Genomic DNA, 18,433 nt, shown 5'->3' with positions numbered 1-18,433 from the left:
TGAACGTACGTCAAACGCATCCTGACCTGAAATCCCTTTGGCCTTTTGTCGCACTTACATCAATTTTCAGGGAGTGACAAGATAGCACGACAAGATGGAAACTTCTTTCATATGAAAAGTGACAGAAATTTTCGGAGCTCTTTTGGTTTTCATTGAATATCTCAGGATTGAAATCGAATTTTGGGGATCTGGGAAGGTCAAAAGATGAGGCATTGTGAGCTGCACAAAATGGCGCTCTAAACTCAATTTGGCCCAAAATGCACGTACGACAAGTTAGCACGACGGCGACGAATTATTTTTTTTAAATATCTAAGTATTGGTGAACTTTTAGCATTTGACATGATATGGTTTTAAACGCAGGAAAATGCATTTCAATTTGTTTTCAGTGAAAAAAATTTCGATTCCCATAAAAATTTGGAAGTTTCTGAAAAAATATGTTTTTACCCTCTGCTTTTTTGGACCAGACCGGACCGATAATTATTTTTTCGAAGAGCCAGGAAAATATTCCAAATGTTTTATTGTTAAAGGGGTTTTTACTTAAAATTTGATTTATACTTTAGAAATGAATTCAATATGGACCCCATGGCACGGTGGTTAGCGGCTTCGGCTAACGATCTCTCATCTCTGCTAAGAGGCCCGGGTTCGATTCCCGCCCGTCTCCTCTGGGTGTTCTATGTTTGTCTCGTTTAGTTAGTAAATTCAGTCTGAAAAGACGGTGTGATTGTCTATTAAATATGATCTGTAGAGCACATAAGCAATTTTCTATCGACTATTCAATGAACTTCGGTGGAACACAGTCCATCGATCTCTTAGGTCAAAATAAGCAATTTGGTCTCCATACAAATTTGACTATTCAAAAAAATAAGTAGACGGGAAAAATAAGGTAAGTATTTTTAAATTAGTTTTTAATCACGAAAAAAGAAATTTGGACTATTCAAGACTTATCCCCCTTTCGTTCTTTTTAATGTTATAGTGGATTCCATTTCAGATGTGCCAAATAATTCAATTTAATACCTTCTGAGATTTTTATAAGTAATTTTATGTAGTCGACTGCAACTCGCAATCGGTGCAGTTTATCAAAAATCACAAAATTCCTTATTGATTCTAAATTTAATTTTACATGAAATTAAGAAAATTTTAAAATTATAAAATCTACATTGTGAGAAAAGTGTTTTTTTTCGGAGTAGTAGATAGATGAAACTTTTTAAACAAAAATTACGAATGAGATGAAATAATCCCGTTTGTAGTATTTCTTTTTTTAATGACAAAAAGTTGAATCCCCTAAAAATTTAAAAAAGTAACACATTTTTCGATAATTTGCTCAATTCACATGTTAAAAGCATTTTCAAGTTGACATTTCTGAAAAAAAAAATCAATGCAAAAACATGAAACCAACCAACCCTGGCAAAAAATAACTAATGGCTAATTTTCTTTTTTTAATATTGAAATAATTGACTGCTGATCGCTGGTATACAGTCTCTCCAGCTTTCAATTATGAGAAAAAATAGTTTTTCTCAGTATAAGCCTTTCTCCAACTGACGATATCTTGGGAAATAATCGGTTGAATTTTTTATGTTGAAAAATATTTCGTAAAACTGTATGCTCCATTAAATAAAACTAATTTTTAAACCAGACCTAAGATTTGAAATTGTCCATAAAAATGTGTGTTTTAACTCTTTTCAAAGAATAAAACTGAATTTCTGAAAAGGCAATTAAAAAATAAATAAAATTTGTTATGTTCCGAGAAATTTTATTTTTAGTCCATTAATGTGGTCTTATTTTATGTTTTGCTCGTTACCGTCAGTGGGGGTAACAATGGGTCTGGGGTGAGATTGGGTCAAAGTGATGTTTTACGGATTTTAGCATTTCTCAGGTTCTTCTCAATGAAACTAAATTCTGTTGAAAGGGTTGTGCAGTGAACGTCTCAAGATGACTTATCTGAAAAAATCTCGCTCCTAGAACAAATCCTGTCATTTTGGCAGCTGTCTAAAGTTTAGGTACGGCAGAAAGGACCTCTCAGAACAACAACTTTTAATAATTTTGTTGGAATTCATCGAAAAGTACCCAAATGATTGACAATCTCCACTTAAAACATTGAAGCATGTCAATACGCTTCCCTCTAACAAAAGACACTGTTGGGTGACTTATTTTTAGCATATTTTTGTATTTGAGCATCATTTTAGTTTCATTTGACCCAATGTCACCTTCTCTAAGGGGTGCGATTGGGTCAAATTTCAATAGATTGGCATTTAAGGTAGAGAGCCTATATGGAGAGGCGAAATGTTACTCTCAGGGTTCCAATCGAACTGTCAAATCGGGGTTCCAATCGAGCAACAAGACCATGCAAGAACAAGGTCAGAATCAATTTAAAATAATTTTGGGCAGAAAATGAGATAAATAACATTTATAAACATTGTAAAACTGTTGTTTTTATTAAAATGATAGTTTTTGTTAAGTTTGTGCTAGTTCGGTACATGAAACGTGCCAGCTACAAAAAAATGCTACAAGTTTTTCTACCTTAAATTTGAATGACATTGGTGTTTAGAATTTATTCCAGAACATTTCATTTCCCTATGTAGGTCCCTAATTTAAGGTAGAGTTCATCAAATTCCACCATATGTTGGGAAATTTTTAGCTAACCATATAAGAATAATTCTACGTTGAAAGATTTTCAATATTATTTACATCGTTTTTGTTTTTTTTAAGAAAATACGAGAGGTGTATCGTTTTTTGACCCATATTCATCCCCACTGACGGTACTTCAGGCAATAACTATTGATTGAATCTATAAGTGAGTTCTTAGATATAATTTTACAAAACAACTTATTATCTTTGTCTTCCTCTGTGGGAAAATGTCTATAGGCGGGCTTTGATCTAAAAATTCGACAAAATCAAAATTTGTCAACCTATTTTTGATTTTTGAAAAGCATTGGAAAGAAGAACTCTTAAGATTTAAGAAAATTTTACGTTTGATAGTTTGACTTGTTTAGGTGATTTTGCCAATGTTTAAAAAAATACATTTGTGTATTTTTCTGGGGTCAACTTTGCTGTGGTTTTCACTATCATTTTCTGTATTATGTGTAAAAACAAGTATGCAGTCACTTTTTTACTGCCCAGACTCGTCTTGTACCATTTTTAACTGATAATGATTTCACATTTGAAAAAAAGTTAAAAACAAGCTAATAATTAAAAAGAGGACGTTATAACTTGAAGAAACTAGATAATGATAGGAGATTGTAGGATAAGCCAAATACTATCAGAAAAAATCATAAACTTAACAAGAAAAATGCAAATAAAAGTACTAAAAATTAAACAAGAAAAAAACTAATCAGGAGAAAAATCATTATCATTAGTTGTTCAAATAGTGAAAATCAGCAAATTGGATGGAGTTAGAAGCGAGTTCTCAACCTGCCAAACATATGATAATTTCCCCTACTTAGTTTTAAATTCTAGTATATTTTTAAAGTTTATTTTGTAAAGTCCCCAAATGAAAAACGCAAAACAAGCGAAACATTTTGAAAACATAAAATCGAATTCACACTCCGCTCTCCTACCCTTGAACGTGCGTATCTTGGTGAAAGCACACTTCTTTCCGAGAAAAAAAAGCTCTTACGACGATTTGGTTAGCGGTTCCCCGATCAGTCGTATCTCACCTCCCCCAACTCACATCCAGACCCCTCACGTGTATGAACGTGTCCCTGCGGTAATTTAGACTCGATGAAGAAAAACCCACTTCCCACATTTGGGCGGACGGGAGCAGCACGAAGGACGACACACACGTGGTGGATTGCCCTTGTTTTCCTGGAGGCTACACGACGCTGCTAATATGAAAAATGTGCGTTTGAGCTAGAGCTAGGATCTGGATATTGCCACATTGTGAGCCGCTTTGGAAGTCGTAAAGTGGATGCTGATGGGGCGTGGAGTTGTGGGGATATGATTTTTTACAAAATAACCATCCTAATTTTGGATCTGTGATGAACACCGCGTATTCAACGCTAATCATCATTTATCACTTTCCAGTTGATGAATTTGTCTCCCAGGAGCAATCGCTTTCCAAAGTAAAATGTGTCATTTTGGATTTTTCCCAGGTGCGCACTCAATTTTGTCAAGCATTCGTGACTTCTTCGTTGTTGATCACTGTCAAACTTTGAAATTAAAGGTTTTTTTTTGTAATTTAAGAAATCAAAAGTTTAATGTTCTAATTATTCATCTTTAAAAAATCAATGTTACAAATTATGCAATTTAAAGTAATAATCAAACAGTAAAAACAAATAATCAAATCTCCTTCATGACAAAATATTCAAGACTTCAAAAATCAATTTGTCAATTTGCCAATAACAATCTCATTACGTGTTTGCCCTTGGATGCGAAATGTTTACTTTTTCCTTCCTCAAACTTTTTTTTGTCGTCGGCGTCGTTATTCGTGAACGTTTATGTGTGTGTGTGTAGGTGTGTTTATGCTTCCGGGAATAAACATAACCAAAGCTGCTGCTTCTGCTGCAGGGAGGAAGCCCAAAATACCAACAACAACAAACAAAAAAAGTTCACCGTCGACGTCGTTAAAAGCAAACACGATTAAGGTTCAACTGATGGATGAAAAGAGAACGCAAGAAAAACTTACTGAATGTGTGCTTGTGTAACATTTTGTGTGTGTGTGTGTGTGCGTTTACTGAGGAACGCAACATGAAACGTGACACACCCACCAACTTGCGAACACACACACACACACACGACAGACAACAATAACATCCGAGCACTTCAAAAAAAGAACAAAATTTCGAGTAAAAAAATGATGACGATAGCAACCAGCACTACTTGTTTGTGGGTGGGTGTGTGTGTGCGTTTTCCCCCCTGAAGGAAAAATAACCGAAGCTAAAAATCTGTCTTTTGTGAAATAACAGTCTAAAAACATATTCGCGCTGATTCGTCAGAAAACAGTGGTGCGTCCAAAATGTGTGACGACGGTATTCGGAGCACCCAAAATTTGCCAACAGGATTTTTCGCCGGGAAATGGCTTTGAAGTGTAACGATTTGTTTATGTGCGCGTGAAAAGCTTTCGCAAAAATATGCCTTCCGGAGCGGGAAAATCTCTCTCCCGGGGATGTGTGTGTGTGTGATTTTGTTCACATTCACAGTAATCAAACAGTGATTTTGAAATGCCTAAAGCGGATGAAAATTATCTGGAATTGGAAGCTTGGAGCAATTGAATGGAAATTTTTGTTGGGTAAATAATGGAGTTTTTATACGTTGTAGAATGTTTTCGTTCTGAAGACAAAAATTGAAGAATTGAAGAATTGAAGAATTGAAGAATTGAAGAATTGAAGAATTGAAGAATTGAAGAATTGAAGAATTAAAGAATTGAAGAAATGAAGAATTGAAGAATTGAAGAATTAAAGAATTGAAGAATTGAAGAATTGAAGAATTGAAGAATTGAAGAATTGAAGAATTGAAGAATTGAAGAATTGAAGAATTGAAGAATTGAAGAATTGAAGAATTGAAGAATTGAAGAATTGAAGAATTGAAGAATTGAAGAATTGAAGAATTGAAGAATTGAAGAATTGAAGAATTGAAGAATTGAAGAATTGAAGAATTGAAGAATTGAAGAATTGAAGAATTGAAGAATTGAAGAATTGAAGAATTGAAGAATTGAAGAATTGAAGAATTGAAGAATTGAAGAATTGAAGAATTGAAGAATTGAAGAATTGAAGAATTGAAGAATTGAAGAATTGAAGAATTGAAGAATTGAAGAATTGAAGAATTGAAGAATTGAAGAATTGAAGAATTGAAGAATTGAAGAATTGAAGAATTGAAGAATTGAAGAATTGAAGAATTGAAGAATTGAAGAATTGAAGAATTGAAGAATTGAAGAATTGAAGAATTGAAGAATTGAAGAATTGAAGAATTGAAGAATTGAAGAATTGAAGAATTGAAGAATTGAAGAATTGAAGAATTGAAGAATTGAAGAATTGAAGAATTGAAGAATTGAAGAATTGAAGAATTGAAGAATTGAAGAATTGAAGAATTGATGAATTGAAGAATTGAAGAATTGAAGAATTGAAGAATTGAAGAATTGAAGAATTGAAGAATTGAAGAATTGAAGAATTGAAAAATTGAATAAATCAAAGTTGTTCTTGCACTTAGACGAAAAAAAATCCAGTATACTTAGAATCACTTTTACAAAAAAATACTTCTCCGCCTTAATCATCACTACCCACAAACCAATCAAACAAGCAATTTCTCTAATACCCAATCGCAATCAGCCAAGCTCCCCCCCCCCCCCAACTATTAGCAACTAATTAATCTATTACTCGCCAACTAGACCATACAGGCGCGTGCCAATAACAATGTCAACCACTCTTCCCCTCCCCCTTCCTCCCCTCAGCTTTGATTGATAAATGTTCAATCTGTCAAGCCAACCCCATTCTGATTACCCACCGCAGATATTTCTGTCAGAGACACTTTGATTAATCAGCAGCGGCATCAGCATGCGATAGAATTCATGCAGATAAAGGAAGAAAAAGTCGCATGTAAGAGAGACAGGGTGTGTGTGTGTGGGTGTGTGAATCCTTACAAGCTGTACACGCGCTGCACAATTCCGTTGCCGTTGTGCTATGTTGTCTTAACACCACTTCGATTTCCATGAAACTTTGGGGGAAACTAAGGGGAAATTTCAAACCCTATCACCCTATGATATCTCGTGACGGTGGTGTGGAACGATCCCTTTCATTTTTTACTGGATATTGACTTAGACACATTTTTGGAAGATTTGTAGCTTGTACCTTAAAAAAACAGTTGGTTCCGAAGTGACTATTGTGTAAAATGTGACGCACAATTTGATGCCACAATTTGAACTCAGAATTCCCAAAACACGTATTCTTCCTCCAAAAATCGCTGCCATTTCTCGGTACTTTTTTTTTGCTGTGTTAAAGCAATGGCCAAAATAAAATAAAAAATTGCCAAAACCACTATTGTTTCAACATTTTTATTTTTAAAACCACTCTATCTTCACAAAGATTGAACTTAGAACCAAGGTCCTGATTGTTCCAAACAGACTCATTCAATCGCGATCACAAATCGAACGTGGCGGAAAACTGCTCTGACTGTTTCCTACCGTTTGTCACTTCCACACCATTCGCTACTGAATACTCTCTCATTGCTCTCCCTCTCACTCCAATCCACAGTGGTCCGAAACCGAAATCTAGCGTGACAAAATTGATAGCGGCCACACGTTAACATTTAGAGCTTTGGTGTCTTCGGGACAAATGATCAGGGTCAATAGGGGCATCTTTTGGTATGGTGGACATTAGGGTGGTGCAAATTTTAGGGTGGTTCAGAATTTTTATTTTGGCGGGATGACGAGATAGCGCTTTGCTGTCTTCAGAAAAATTGTAGAGAACACCATTCTGAGCAACTTTGCTGAAGAGCACAAAGCTCTATCTTCAAACGGGAAGTTTCTAGAGCCATTTTTGTAATTTAGGTTGAAGTGTTTAAGAAAAAATAAGTTTACAGAATCTACCAACTCAGGCTTGTGTCGTAGCGAGTTGGTGTCTTCTAGACATTTGTAGAGTTTATCAAAACACATATTTATCTTCCAAGAGAGCAAAAATCGGATCTTTAAAACGAAATTTATAGCCAAAATAAGACGAAAAAGACGCCATTTTGAAATGTGAATAACTCGAAAAGGTGGTAGAGTTTGACCTCGCTCTTAGAAGCAGCTGAAAGTACACATTTTAGAGTACATTTGCTGAAAATATCTCGGGGGTCTTTTTTGTTTAACTTATTTAATCTCAATTTGAAAATGAGCATTTTTTAATCGTTTTTTGCCCATAACTTTTGATAGAATTGACCAACATTCATTTTTCAAGAATAAAAATGTTCATTTTGAAAAGATCTTCAATTGTCTAGGAGGGCTCAAAAATGTTCAAAATGATCTGGTGTTTGTAAAAGAAGAAACAAGTTTTTGCTGAAATATTTCAGGAACTTGCCAAAACTTGTTTCTTCTTTTACAACCACTAATATAATATTGAATGTTTGGCCCTTTTGAAATTTTAGTCTTGATTTGAAAATTTTGAAAATAATGTTTTCGAAAAGATCGGAAAATTTCACAAATGTTTCATATATTATCATTGAAAATCGGACCATTAGTTGCTGAGATATCGACAATAAAAAATGGTGGACTGTTTGGGAGAGACTTAGAAAACATCAATTTTCCTGTTTTTAAACCTTTGCATTGCAATATCTCAGCAACTGAAGAAGCAAAATATAGAGAATTTTCTCAGCTTTTCAAAAATATTTTTTTCAAAAGTGTGCAAACATGTGCACTAACTTAAAAAAATGAAAAACTGCGACTATTTTCAAAAAAGTCACCTAAATATGGATTTAACTTGAAAACGGTGCACTTTATCAAAATTTTACTGAAGTACTTTTTGATTGCAAATTTGATTTTACATCGAAAAATGAAGTTGAAAAAATTTTACGACCAATATTTCGATTTTTTGAAAAAATAAGTATTGATTAAAAAATTATTTTTTGCACAACCTAGAAATTTCTGAAAAGTTGGCATTTTATGTCCTCTAAAACATATCAAAAATGAAAAAAAATAAAAATAGTGTCTTTTTTGCAAATCAAGTTTTAGTGATAAAAAGTTAAATAAAAAATCACCTTTTTTTTACCGTGTATCATTTTTTTCCAGTGTAGTCCATATCCATACCTACAACTTTGCCGAAGACACCAAATCGATCAAAAAATTCCTTCAAAAGATACAGATTTTTCAATTTTCATACATCATTTTTATATGGACAGCTGCGAAATTTGTATGGAAAATTATATGGACAAACTAATGATGCAAAATTGCTTCTTTGGGCATACCGAAGGCACCAAAAAAGTTTCAGTCGGATTAAAAATTACAAAAAAAAATCGAATGACCGAAATCCTAGAGAACTGCTCTTATGCATAGTTTTAAATTTTCAAAAAATGGGTTTAAAATGGCTACATGAAAATCAACTGAATACAGCAGCACCATTTGAAAAATATAGAAAAAAAAGTGCATTGATTTTGCTCAAAAATTGAGTGAGGGTTCTTTAGCCGAAATAATAAGACCCGTATTTTTTTTGGGGGTGACCTACACCGTGTTAGGGTGGTCCAAAAATATGGCAATTTTCGTCAATTTTCACAAAATCCACTTTTTATAAAACAATCATAACTTCACTCCATTTGAACCGATTTTAGCTGTCTGGTAGCAAATAAAAAGTGATAAGTGTGGTAAGGAAAGGAAAAATCTAGCCAATTTTTTGAAAAAGTCTTATGAAAACTTAATATGCCGTTTTGACGGTGTCTGGATCAAAGAGCCTTCGTCTGAAAAAATGTTTAATTTCGGTCCTCAAACTATATTTTCTTGAAATCCAAACTTATCACCTTTCATTTGACAAAACGGCACTGCACTGAAAAAACGGCTAACATCCACTTTTGGCAAAAACGAGATATTAGCACCAGGTGGTAGCTCTAGAGGATGTGCCAACGCAACTTCTGGAACTTGAATTTCACTGAAATAGTGTTTAGACTTGGCTGCCGATGCGAAAAACCTGACGGCTTATATGCCACTCTTATGGGAAATTACCTTGACGGAGATTTTGTGACAAACACCAAAACTCGTTTTTCTCGGAATAGGTACTTGATTTAGCATAATAGCCAAATTTTCAATTATGGGCATTGCTGTATATTTTTATTGCAAAGAGCAGAGAAATGATAGCAAAGATAGCACAACGGCAACGAATTGAGAAGTGACACAAAGAAAAGCGAAAGTGCTTCAAGCTTCCTGTACCGAGGGATGCAGACAAGGAAAAACAGCTTTGATCAGCGTCCTGTGCTCCAAAGTAACAATGAGGGTAGTTTTATTGTGACTGTTTTTTTATGGTTCTTCTTGAAAATCTCCTGCAGGTTGAAGTAATGCTAGATTTTTACATTTTTGCGATCCATTTTTTGCTAAAATTTGTGCTTCTCGTAGGGGTGTGTGTATTTTATAGTTGAGAACAAGCATAAGAGAAGAGTGTGTACGGGTGTGTTGTTCAAAAGCTTTCTATTGTGTGTTTTTTTACTCTCTTTTTCTATTGTGTCCTAGGTGACATAGCCATTTTCCTCTGTCGAGGTGTGTGTGTTTGTGTGCAGCACTAAAGCTCTAGAGTCAGCAGATTCGTGTTTTTTGATCTTTTTTTCACACACGACACAAAGGACAAAATGCAAAAAGAAGGACAAAATTCTCCCCGATTACATACATTACACCTCGTGCCGACGCAAACTTTCGCGTGGGACCGCTCGGCCGAGTTGTGGGAGTTGTGGTGGTTGGCCGGTGCGGAGTTGGAGTTGGCAGACGGTTCCCGGCTGCCGTGGCCGGCGGTTCTCCTGTTGACCGAGCTGTTGCTGGTGCTGCGCCGCCGGATGCTGACCCCGTCCTCCGGGTGGTGCCCCCCGTTCCGGATGTCACTCTTGGTGGGACTCTCGCCGACGCTGACCCCGCGCGTTATGATTTCGTCAGCGTCGTTCATGCTGTCACACTTGAAGCACGTCGTGCTGCTCATTTATGCTGCTGCCTTTTTTTGTATTTCCTCTGAGAAATTTCACTACTTTTTTTTTCCTTTCCCCTCCTTCTCACTCACGATTGGCCCACCAACCTTCCCCTCCACTGCTAATTTGGCCTGGAAACAAGAAGCAGCAAAAAGCCTCGTAAAATATTGACCGAAAGAAGGCAAGGCAAAATTACGGAATTGGAGCAACCTGGCGAAATCGATTGGAAGTGATGACGATGGTAACGAGCTGAATAAGAAGAAGAAGAAGAAGAAGTTGGAGAAAAAAGGTCCCCCTCGACGGATGTCCCTGATGGTTCCCGGTCCTGGTGGTGGAGAGCACAGGAATAATAAAGGTTGCGTCCCATAAAGCGCTACTTGTAGTTTATGAGCATTGACTTTCTGGGCGATTTGCTTGAAGGATCACACAAATATTTGAACAAAATCGATCACAAATATTTGTAGAATCTACATTGATCGAATATCTGTTATTAAAACACTGAAATGTTCGAAATTTTTAATTTATTTGAAAGAAAAATATCTTAGACTAATATGAAATTTATAATTGCCAGTTTATAAAATGATTGATGATTTAAAGTATTATATTTATCTCAAAAATAAATTGTTAAGGCTGTTTATTTCAAATTTGGTACCGCACACATTTCTAACCTATTTGATTTGCAACTATTTTGTAAAAAAATAAAAATCAAACTTTTTGAACAGCGATAATTGTTATGTAAAGTCATTATAGTCCAAACACTGAAGAATAGTTGTTTGAATTCCTCAATCGAAAACGGCTATCTTTTCAAGATCAACGAAGCAATCAAATCTCAACTTTTTGCAAGTTTATCGATTTCCAGCAATTCTTTATATTTTGCAAGCAAAACAAACATGGGCTATATTTCTAAACTTTCCCCAAAAAAACTGCTACCAGCTTCAAGTTTTGTGGGAGCTGTCCCACTGCTTACAAGCTTTACTACAGCATTACAGCATTGTGACCCTGACAAAAACTACCCCTCGTAAATATTCCTGGCAAAAATTGTCTAGGACAAGCAGCTTTCCAAAACCAGACAAGATGCCTGCCGTCCCAAAAAAAAATACTGTCACACATACACAAAGTTATATTTATTTTACGACACGCTTTCTGTTCCTTTGTCGCTAGCAAATTATACGCTCTTTCGAGAGAGCGAGAGATATGTCCCAGAAGTAACTTTATTGCTGACCTCCAGAAAGCGAGCTGGAGCTGGCTTCCGCCGTCGTTGGCGGTTGTCATCAGTGCCACCAAACGGCTAGAAATGGCTGTTTTACATCATAGTTATTAGGGCTCCCGGTTTGATGCTCCTGGGTGAAGATTTCTATTTTACGTGATAAGGTCGTATGTTTAATTTTACGAGTAAAGCCATCTAAACAAAAGAACATTTTCAACCAATTTTTGACTAAAGCGAAAAAAAGCTTTTGATAGAAGATATTTCAAAACATTTTTTAAGAGGTTTAGCTTTTCTATGACACCCTAAAAATATTTTTTTCGCATTCAACTTATCAACGCTGTCGTGCTAATTTGTCGCACGTCAAGGCATAAAGATTAGAAAGGTAAGGCAGGTTTTCCAGCTGTCAAAATAGTTAGTTAGCACGGAACCTGGATTTTATATGAAGATTTTCAGAAAAGTGAAATTTGGACCATTTTCTGGTTAAATTTAACCGGATTTTTTTCTGCAGGGTTGTTTAGGATGCCAAACTAAAACAAAATACGCTTTTAAAACAAAAATACTTTTTAGGAAAAATAAATTCAACTAATCACGTATTTTAGTTCAGTTTGGCTTGCTTAACACCCTACAGAAAATTCTGTTGAAATTTGCCCGGAAAATGCTAAAATTTTAACTTTTCTTAAAATCTCTATATAAAATTCAGGTGTCGTGCTAACTATTTTGACAAGAGGTGGGCAAAACCGCTCTTTTTTAGGAGCCGCTCATTTTCGTTCGCGCACTAAAATGAGTCGCTCTTTTGAACGGCTCTTTCGTTCTTTTTAAAATTTTTGATAAAAAGGTTATTTTTAAGAATTGTGTGATTTTGCGAACTCTTTTCTAAATTCTGATTTAATCGATGAAGTCTATAAACACTGAAGTTAAATCAGGGAAGAGAATATTTTTTTTTCCATAATCTCTCAGCTATTTAGTAGATTGTTGGTAATATTTTACAAGCTATGCTATGCTTAAATTTGTATTCGGATAGTTCTTTAATGAATGATCAGTTATATAAAGAAAAGCTTTTTCATTTTGTTTAGAAAATCATTTACTTTTGTAATTTCAAAGAAAAGTAGGAAACTGAAAATAAGTTTGAAAACTTTGTGGTGTTTGGCAGCAAAGCTATTTTGGGATTAATTTTTATAGGCAATTATTTTTTTTTATTGAGAATTGCATTTTCAATTCTAAAAACAAATTTTGTGATACAATTTGTTCGAAATTCGATAAATTATATTTATAACAAATTTAAAAATCATTCTATCTTGGAACGGTTCTTTCAAAAGACCGGAGTTTAAAAAAGAACCGCGGTTCTTTTTTTGTGAGCCATGGTTCGTTTGCCTTTTTAGTGAACCGGCTCTTTGAGTGGCTCGCTCTTTTTTTGCCCACCTCTAATTTTGACAGGTAGAAAATCCGCCTTACCTTATCTGATCTACATACCTTAAACGAGCATCGCTTTTTGACATTTCAAGAAAATATTGCTTCATTTTTCCCAACAAGCATGTGCAGCAAGATATCCTTCATAAGTCATGGAAAAAAAATCACAGTTATACAAAATTAAAATTAACTGTGTAAGAACATTAGGCAAAACATCATTGTTAGCGATCACAAAGCACTTTAAGCTTTTTTAATTTTTAAATCTCTTAAAAGTTTAATGAAGCAGCGATGAACCAATTAATAATTTTGTTATAATTTGTTTATTCAATTTTAACGATTTTGCAATATTTGTTGACTATTTGAAATTATCAATAACAAATTCCCTGTGCTTTCTTGTGCCAATCTTGTTCCTATCGAGTTAGTACAATCGGGCATCGACATAAAAAACTGCCTAAAATTGAATTTTGCTTGAAATTTCAAAAAAAATTTTTTTTTTTGCGGTAAATATTTTGTATCTTGATTTACCGCAAAATTTTCCAATAATTTTCCAGTACATAAGTTTTTAAAATATTTTTTGCATTTACTTTAAGCTGATTTTAGTGTACCGTGGAATTCCAATATGTTGTTATTGGCACGCCGAGAGATTTAAAAAAAAATGCTGTGAAAAATCATTAGCCCTTAATTTTATATTAGAATTTTATTTCATGTACTGTTTAACTTTCATATGCATTTGTAATTTTCTGAAGTTTAAATTCCTTGTTAATTCTTTATTTTATCGATATTTAAAACAGAACAATGGTTAAAAATATCTCAAAATGCCTTGAACTAGATTGCAGTTTTGTCTTAGCAGTAACAGCAGTAACAGTCTTAGTAGTTATCAAACATTCAATCTTATCATTCTAAAGCAAAATTTGAGGAAACCGTCATGTATTTTTCCAAATTGTGGCCTAAAAACAAAAAAAGGTTTTTTTTTATTTTAATTTTAAGTTTTTTCCCCAGATTTTTTGAGATTGTACTAATGCTTTCAAAACTCGTAACTGTTTATCTGTTATGGCCAAACTCTAGCAGAATTATTCACTTGATAATCAAAAATATGGGTACAAAATAAAGTAAATATTTTTATTGAAAATTTGTATGGTAAAACATAAAAAAAGAGGTTAAAAATTTTCAAAAATCATTATTCACTCTGCAATCCCTTTAAAACAAATGATCCTAAATACAGACACTACAATTATTTTCGAAATCGTATTATTTTGATTTCATTGAATTCACTTCTGCCACTGTCTTTTTTTGAATGTTAAACGTTATAAGATGAGTAGTAAAAATTGTTTTTGAATATTGAAACAATCAATTCTGTCATGCTATCGAAGATGATTTCCTGAATATTTCAATCAATATTTCGTTTTGATTTCATGTTGTTTATGTAATGTTAAGGCCATTGTAAATTTTATTTCAAGTTAAAAAAAACAAAGCGCAAACAAAATATTGACTAAAATTCACATTGAAAAACCCTTTAAAAATTATTTTTTTATTAATCAAAAACATTTCTATTTTTTTGCAAATTTTGAATTTTTAGACCAATGACAAAAAAATTTAAGAAAAATAATATTTTCATAAACTCATTGCTATATTGCAAATTTTTTGAGCATAGCTGTAATGATGCATAAAGCATTTGGTGATACTTTTCACCTAAAATGGTTGAAAATCAGTTTTCAAACTTTAAATGTTGCTGTTGTTAAGCTTTTTATATATATTTATTGCCTCCCCCACAACTTCAACTAAAGTCGAGGGATAAAAACTTGAAATTTATCGTTTTTTTTTCTAATATGTACCATTAACCGATATTTAATTGAAACGATTTTAATGTATTTCACATTTTTTACAACTGGCCAGGCTTTTCTAAGGATTCATATTTTTAAACATAAAATGTCAATAAGCTACACCTTTTCTTTAAAAAAGTTTTTTTTTATAATACCTTAAAAATGGTTCCTTTGAAATTTTGTAATTAAAAATTCTTGGCTGACTTCAACAGTTACAGTGTTCTTTGCTCATATCTGATAAAAGATGTGCTAACGGATTTGTTCGTGTCAAATTGGCCATTTCTGTTCATTTTATTGTTTTTGTAAGGCCGATACAAACATTTTTTAAAGTTTATGGCCCTCGGATCTGGGCAAAAAATTTAAAATTTAAATTCCGTTGAAATTTTTAAGTGTTTTAAAAAATATTGGTTTTGCCGCCTGATTTTTCAGGGCGATTTTAAAAGGAGGGGTGATAAACTTTAACAAGTTTGTTGAAAGATTTTGATTTGACCGTCACAGCCAAAATTTATGATTTGGTTCAGATGCAATAATTTTGCTATTCTAGTTAAAATTGAATGTTCTCAGCACGAACCGCAAAAAATTATAAAAATCCAAGAGTCAGTATTAACTTGCACCTTAAACTACAAATAAATAAAAGCCTTGATAAAAGCGACGTTTTCGACGACCACCATCATGAACCTTCAACTTCTTCTCCCCCACTTTTTCCTTCGTCCATCGCATCACTCCCCAAAAATAAAGCTCCAATTCCGATTCAGCGCCGAAATCCAGCACTCTAACATTCACTAATCGAAATCCAACAATCCATAATCCACAGTAATGGACTGCTTCGCGATTTTCCCAACACACCCACACACATTTTCCCACACCTTCCCCCACAATAACAACAACAACTTGGTACGAAGGAATCACACAAGCGAGAGAGCAATTCAGCTGTTGTGGCTCCTGCCAGCCTGGTCCCGTTTTCCCACCGTTGGTACCAATACCACTGACTACGGGCTAGTAGCAGCGATTTTCCTTCTGAGGTAGACACAACACACCGAATTTGGGACCCTCTTTTCCAAAGGAAAAGAGGATTTTCCCACCCACGAGCACAATGATTTGAAAGGGATTTTCCGACGATGAAAAAGGACGAAATTTCGCGAGGTTTTTTCCGCGATTTTCCTCACAAAAGACAGGTGCATTAAATCAAAATTTCGCTTTCAGATTTGCTCACATTCAGGGAAAATTCACCTCTTGTTTACACGGATTTTCCCACGCACACCAACACACACGCACACGTGGGTGCTTTTCCATTCACCAAACCCGAAAATTTATCCTTTCCTCTTCTTTCTTCTTGGAAGAAGACACCAACACCAACACGCGCGCAAGAAGATTTTCCTTGCCCTTGCCCGCCGTAGCCGCAACAACTCGCGGAAAATCCCGGGTAATTAAGCTCACACTTGTTTCCGGAGCTTCCGCGAGGTTCACTCTCTCTGCTCACTCTCTCTGTTACTCCTTTTTGGTGGTGGGAAATCTCTTCCCTTCTCTTTCCCGTACACGAAACTTCTGGTCTTGACACACCAGCTGGTGTAGACACCAGCACCAGACTTGACAGGACTTTACGGTTCACGGAATTCAGGAATTCCCTGATCTCAACCTTCTACTCACTGGTTCCAACTTGGAATCACCGGACACACCTTCCCGAAGGTCGTACCGACCGCCCGATTCCCCGGACCTCCCGCGAGTCCCCAAATCCGAGCCACTTTCCGATCAAATCCGTACCGTAACTACTTCGAAACCGTCCCGGAATCACTCCTCCTTAAGCTCAAATCCGGAACTCGGCGTTCCCGAGGCCACCCTCTGCCGTGTTGGCCCACCCTTAAGGGTTTCGCAGCTGCCCCACTCCCGGAAGTATACTGCCCCCCCGCCGCGACCGATCCCGGACCAGACTGGAGTTCTGGCGTTTGTGTTTGGCCTGCTGGAGTTCAGGGCGAGCGACGCGAACGGAAGACGAAATGCAACTGAGCTCGGTTGAGAAGTTAAGGAGCTTGCGAAGGAGCTCCAGCTTGGTGTTGAACACTGGAGCTGGAAGGACCAATACCACCCACGTTTTGGAGATGTGTGAGTGTGGGTGGCAGGCAAGGCTTTGGCTGGCTGTTTGTTGGTATTGAATGTCAAAGCCATGGAAGGTGAGTTCCGAGAGTTGTGGTTGAGGGTGGAACTTGGGGGTGGTTCGAGGTTGTCGGTGTGTTGGTTTTGTTGTGGAGCGCAACATGTGGAATATGACAGGTGACGGAGGGTAAAAGGTAAGATTTTTATAAAAGGATTATTTTCAATTTGTTTGACCAGATTTGTATTCCAATTTTTTTTTTTTGATAAACTAAATTTGTATATGTTTGAGAACAAATAATTGAACTGCCTAACTCTACACCCAAAATTAAGAGTCGAGAGAATCGTTCTCTCAAAATTTATTGAGGGCTCGGTGTTAAAATCGATTGAATAGTGGTACCAACTCACACCACCATAACAAATGAGTTCATTCGTTAGTTGAATCAATAAATCTCCAACAAGTGTCTTACATCGACTTCTGACCTCTCCTTAGTAACCCAGCTGTGGTGGCCTAGGCAGCTAAGTCATTGGGTTGGTCTGTCAAAGGTCTCTGGTTCGATTCCCGTAATCGACACTTTTGGTTTTTTGTTTGACGGATGAACTTTTTTTTGCAAATGAACCTCGAGAGAATAGTTCTATCGCCCATCTCGAGCTGTGTTCTCTGTGTCCGTGAATGGTACCACTATTCTCTCGACTCGAGTCCATTGTTCTCTCGAACGTTGCTGCCCAGTTTTGGGTGTATGAATGCCAATGATCCCAACAATTGCAATCGGACATAGTGGTCCAGATCGCAAAATTAAGTGGAAATTTTATATTCTGAAAAAATGTGAAGTTCGGGAGCTTTGGTGTATTCAAGAGAAGATATTTCAAATGGGAAAAGACGATTTTTGGCTTGGTTGAAATTGATGGCGGTTCAAGATTAGGGTGTTTTACAAATCTGATTTTCCAGTAATATTTTTGGGATTTTTTTTCTCTTCTAAAAACATGTTTCGATTCAGATTCAACGGGCAAAATGACATGGAGAAACATAAAGTTGGAAAAATTTTGAATTTTGTAAGGGTGGTACCATACACTTTTTCCATTAAAAAATATACATTTTCAAATTATGATATTTCCAGTTTAAAGGAAAAAATACCCCGAGATTTTTTCAGCATTTGTAGTGATTAACACCTAAACTCCCAAGCTCGAGAAAAAAGGGGGAATTTCCTTACAAATTCCCCTTTTTTCTCGAGTTGGGAGCTTAGGTGTTAATCATCCCTTTTGAATGCAACCTGGCACTTAATATTTGGCTAAAACTTTTGAAAGTTAAGTCCAAAACCATTTGAGCAATTCTTTGAGATTTTGATCATTC

General features: G+C 35.4%; 1 protein-coding gene across 10 annotated transcripts in view; it reads right to left on the bottom strand.

Moving 5' to 3' along the window:
- Positions 1–16,886, bottom strand: part of LOC120421730 (alpha-catulin) — a 309,434-nt gene extending 292,548 nt beyond the window's left edge. For 5 of the 10 annotated variants that reach the window (XR_005606013.2, XR_008212206.1, XM_039584987.2 and 2 more), the window contains exons 1-2: positions 16,642–16,885; positions 10,272–10,691 (exon numbers count right to left, since the gene is read on the bottom strand). Coding sequence is in view for 8 of the 10 variants with exons in the window: in XM_039584987.2 (XP_039440921.1) it covers positions 10,272–10,574 (303 nt within the window). In the remaining 2 variants the exon portion in view is untranslated. Of the gene's footprint in view, positions 1–10,271; positions 11,020–16,641 lie in introns of those variants that run through there. The other 5 variants (XM_039584991.2, XM_039584989.2, XM_039584990.2 and 2 more) reach the window with 3 other exon arrangements.
- Positions 16,887–18,433: the final 1,547 nt, after the last annotated feature.

Source organism: Culex pipiens, chromosome 2 (assembly GCF_016801865.2).
Source record: "Culex pipiens pallens isolate TS chromosome 2, TS_CPP_V2, whole genome shotgun sequence".
Taxonomy (NCBI): Eukaryota; Metazoa; Arthropoda; class Insecta; order Diptera; family Culicidae; genus Culex; species Culex pipiens.
The sequence above is the reverse complement of the archived record's forward strand: the minus strand, read 5'-3'. Positions and strand labels throughout refer to the sequence as shown.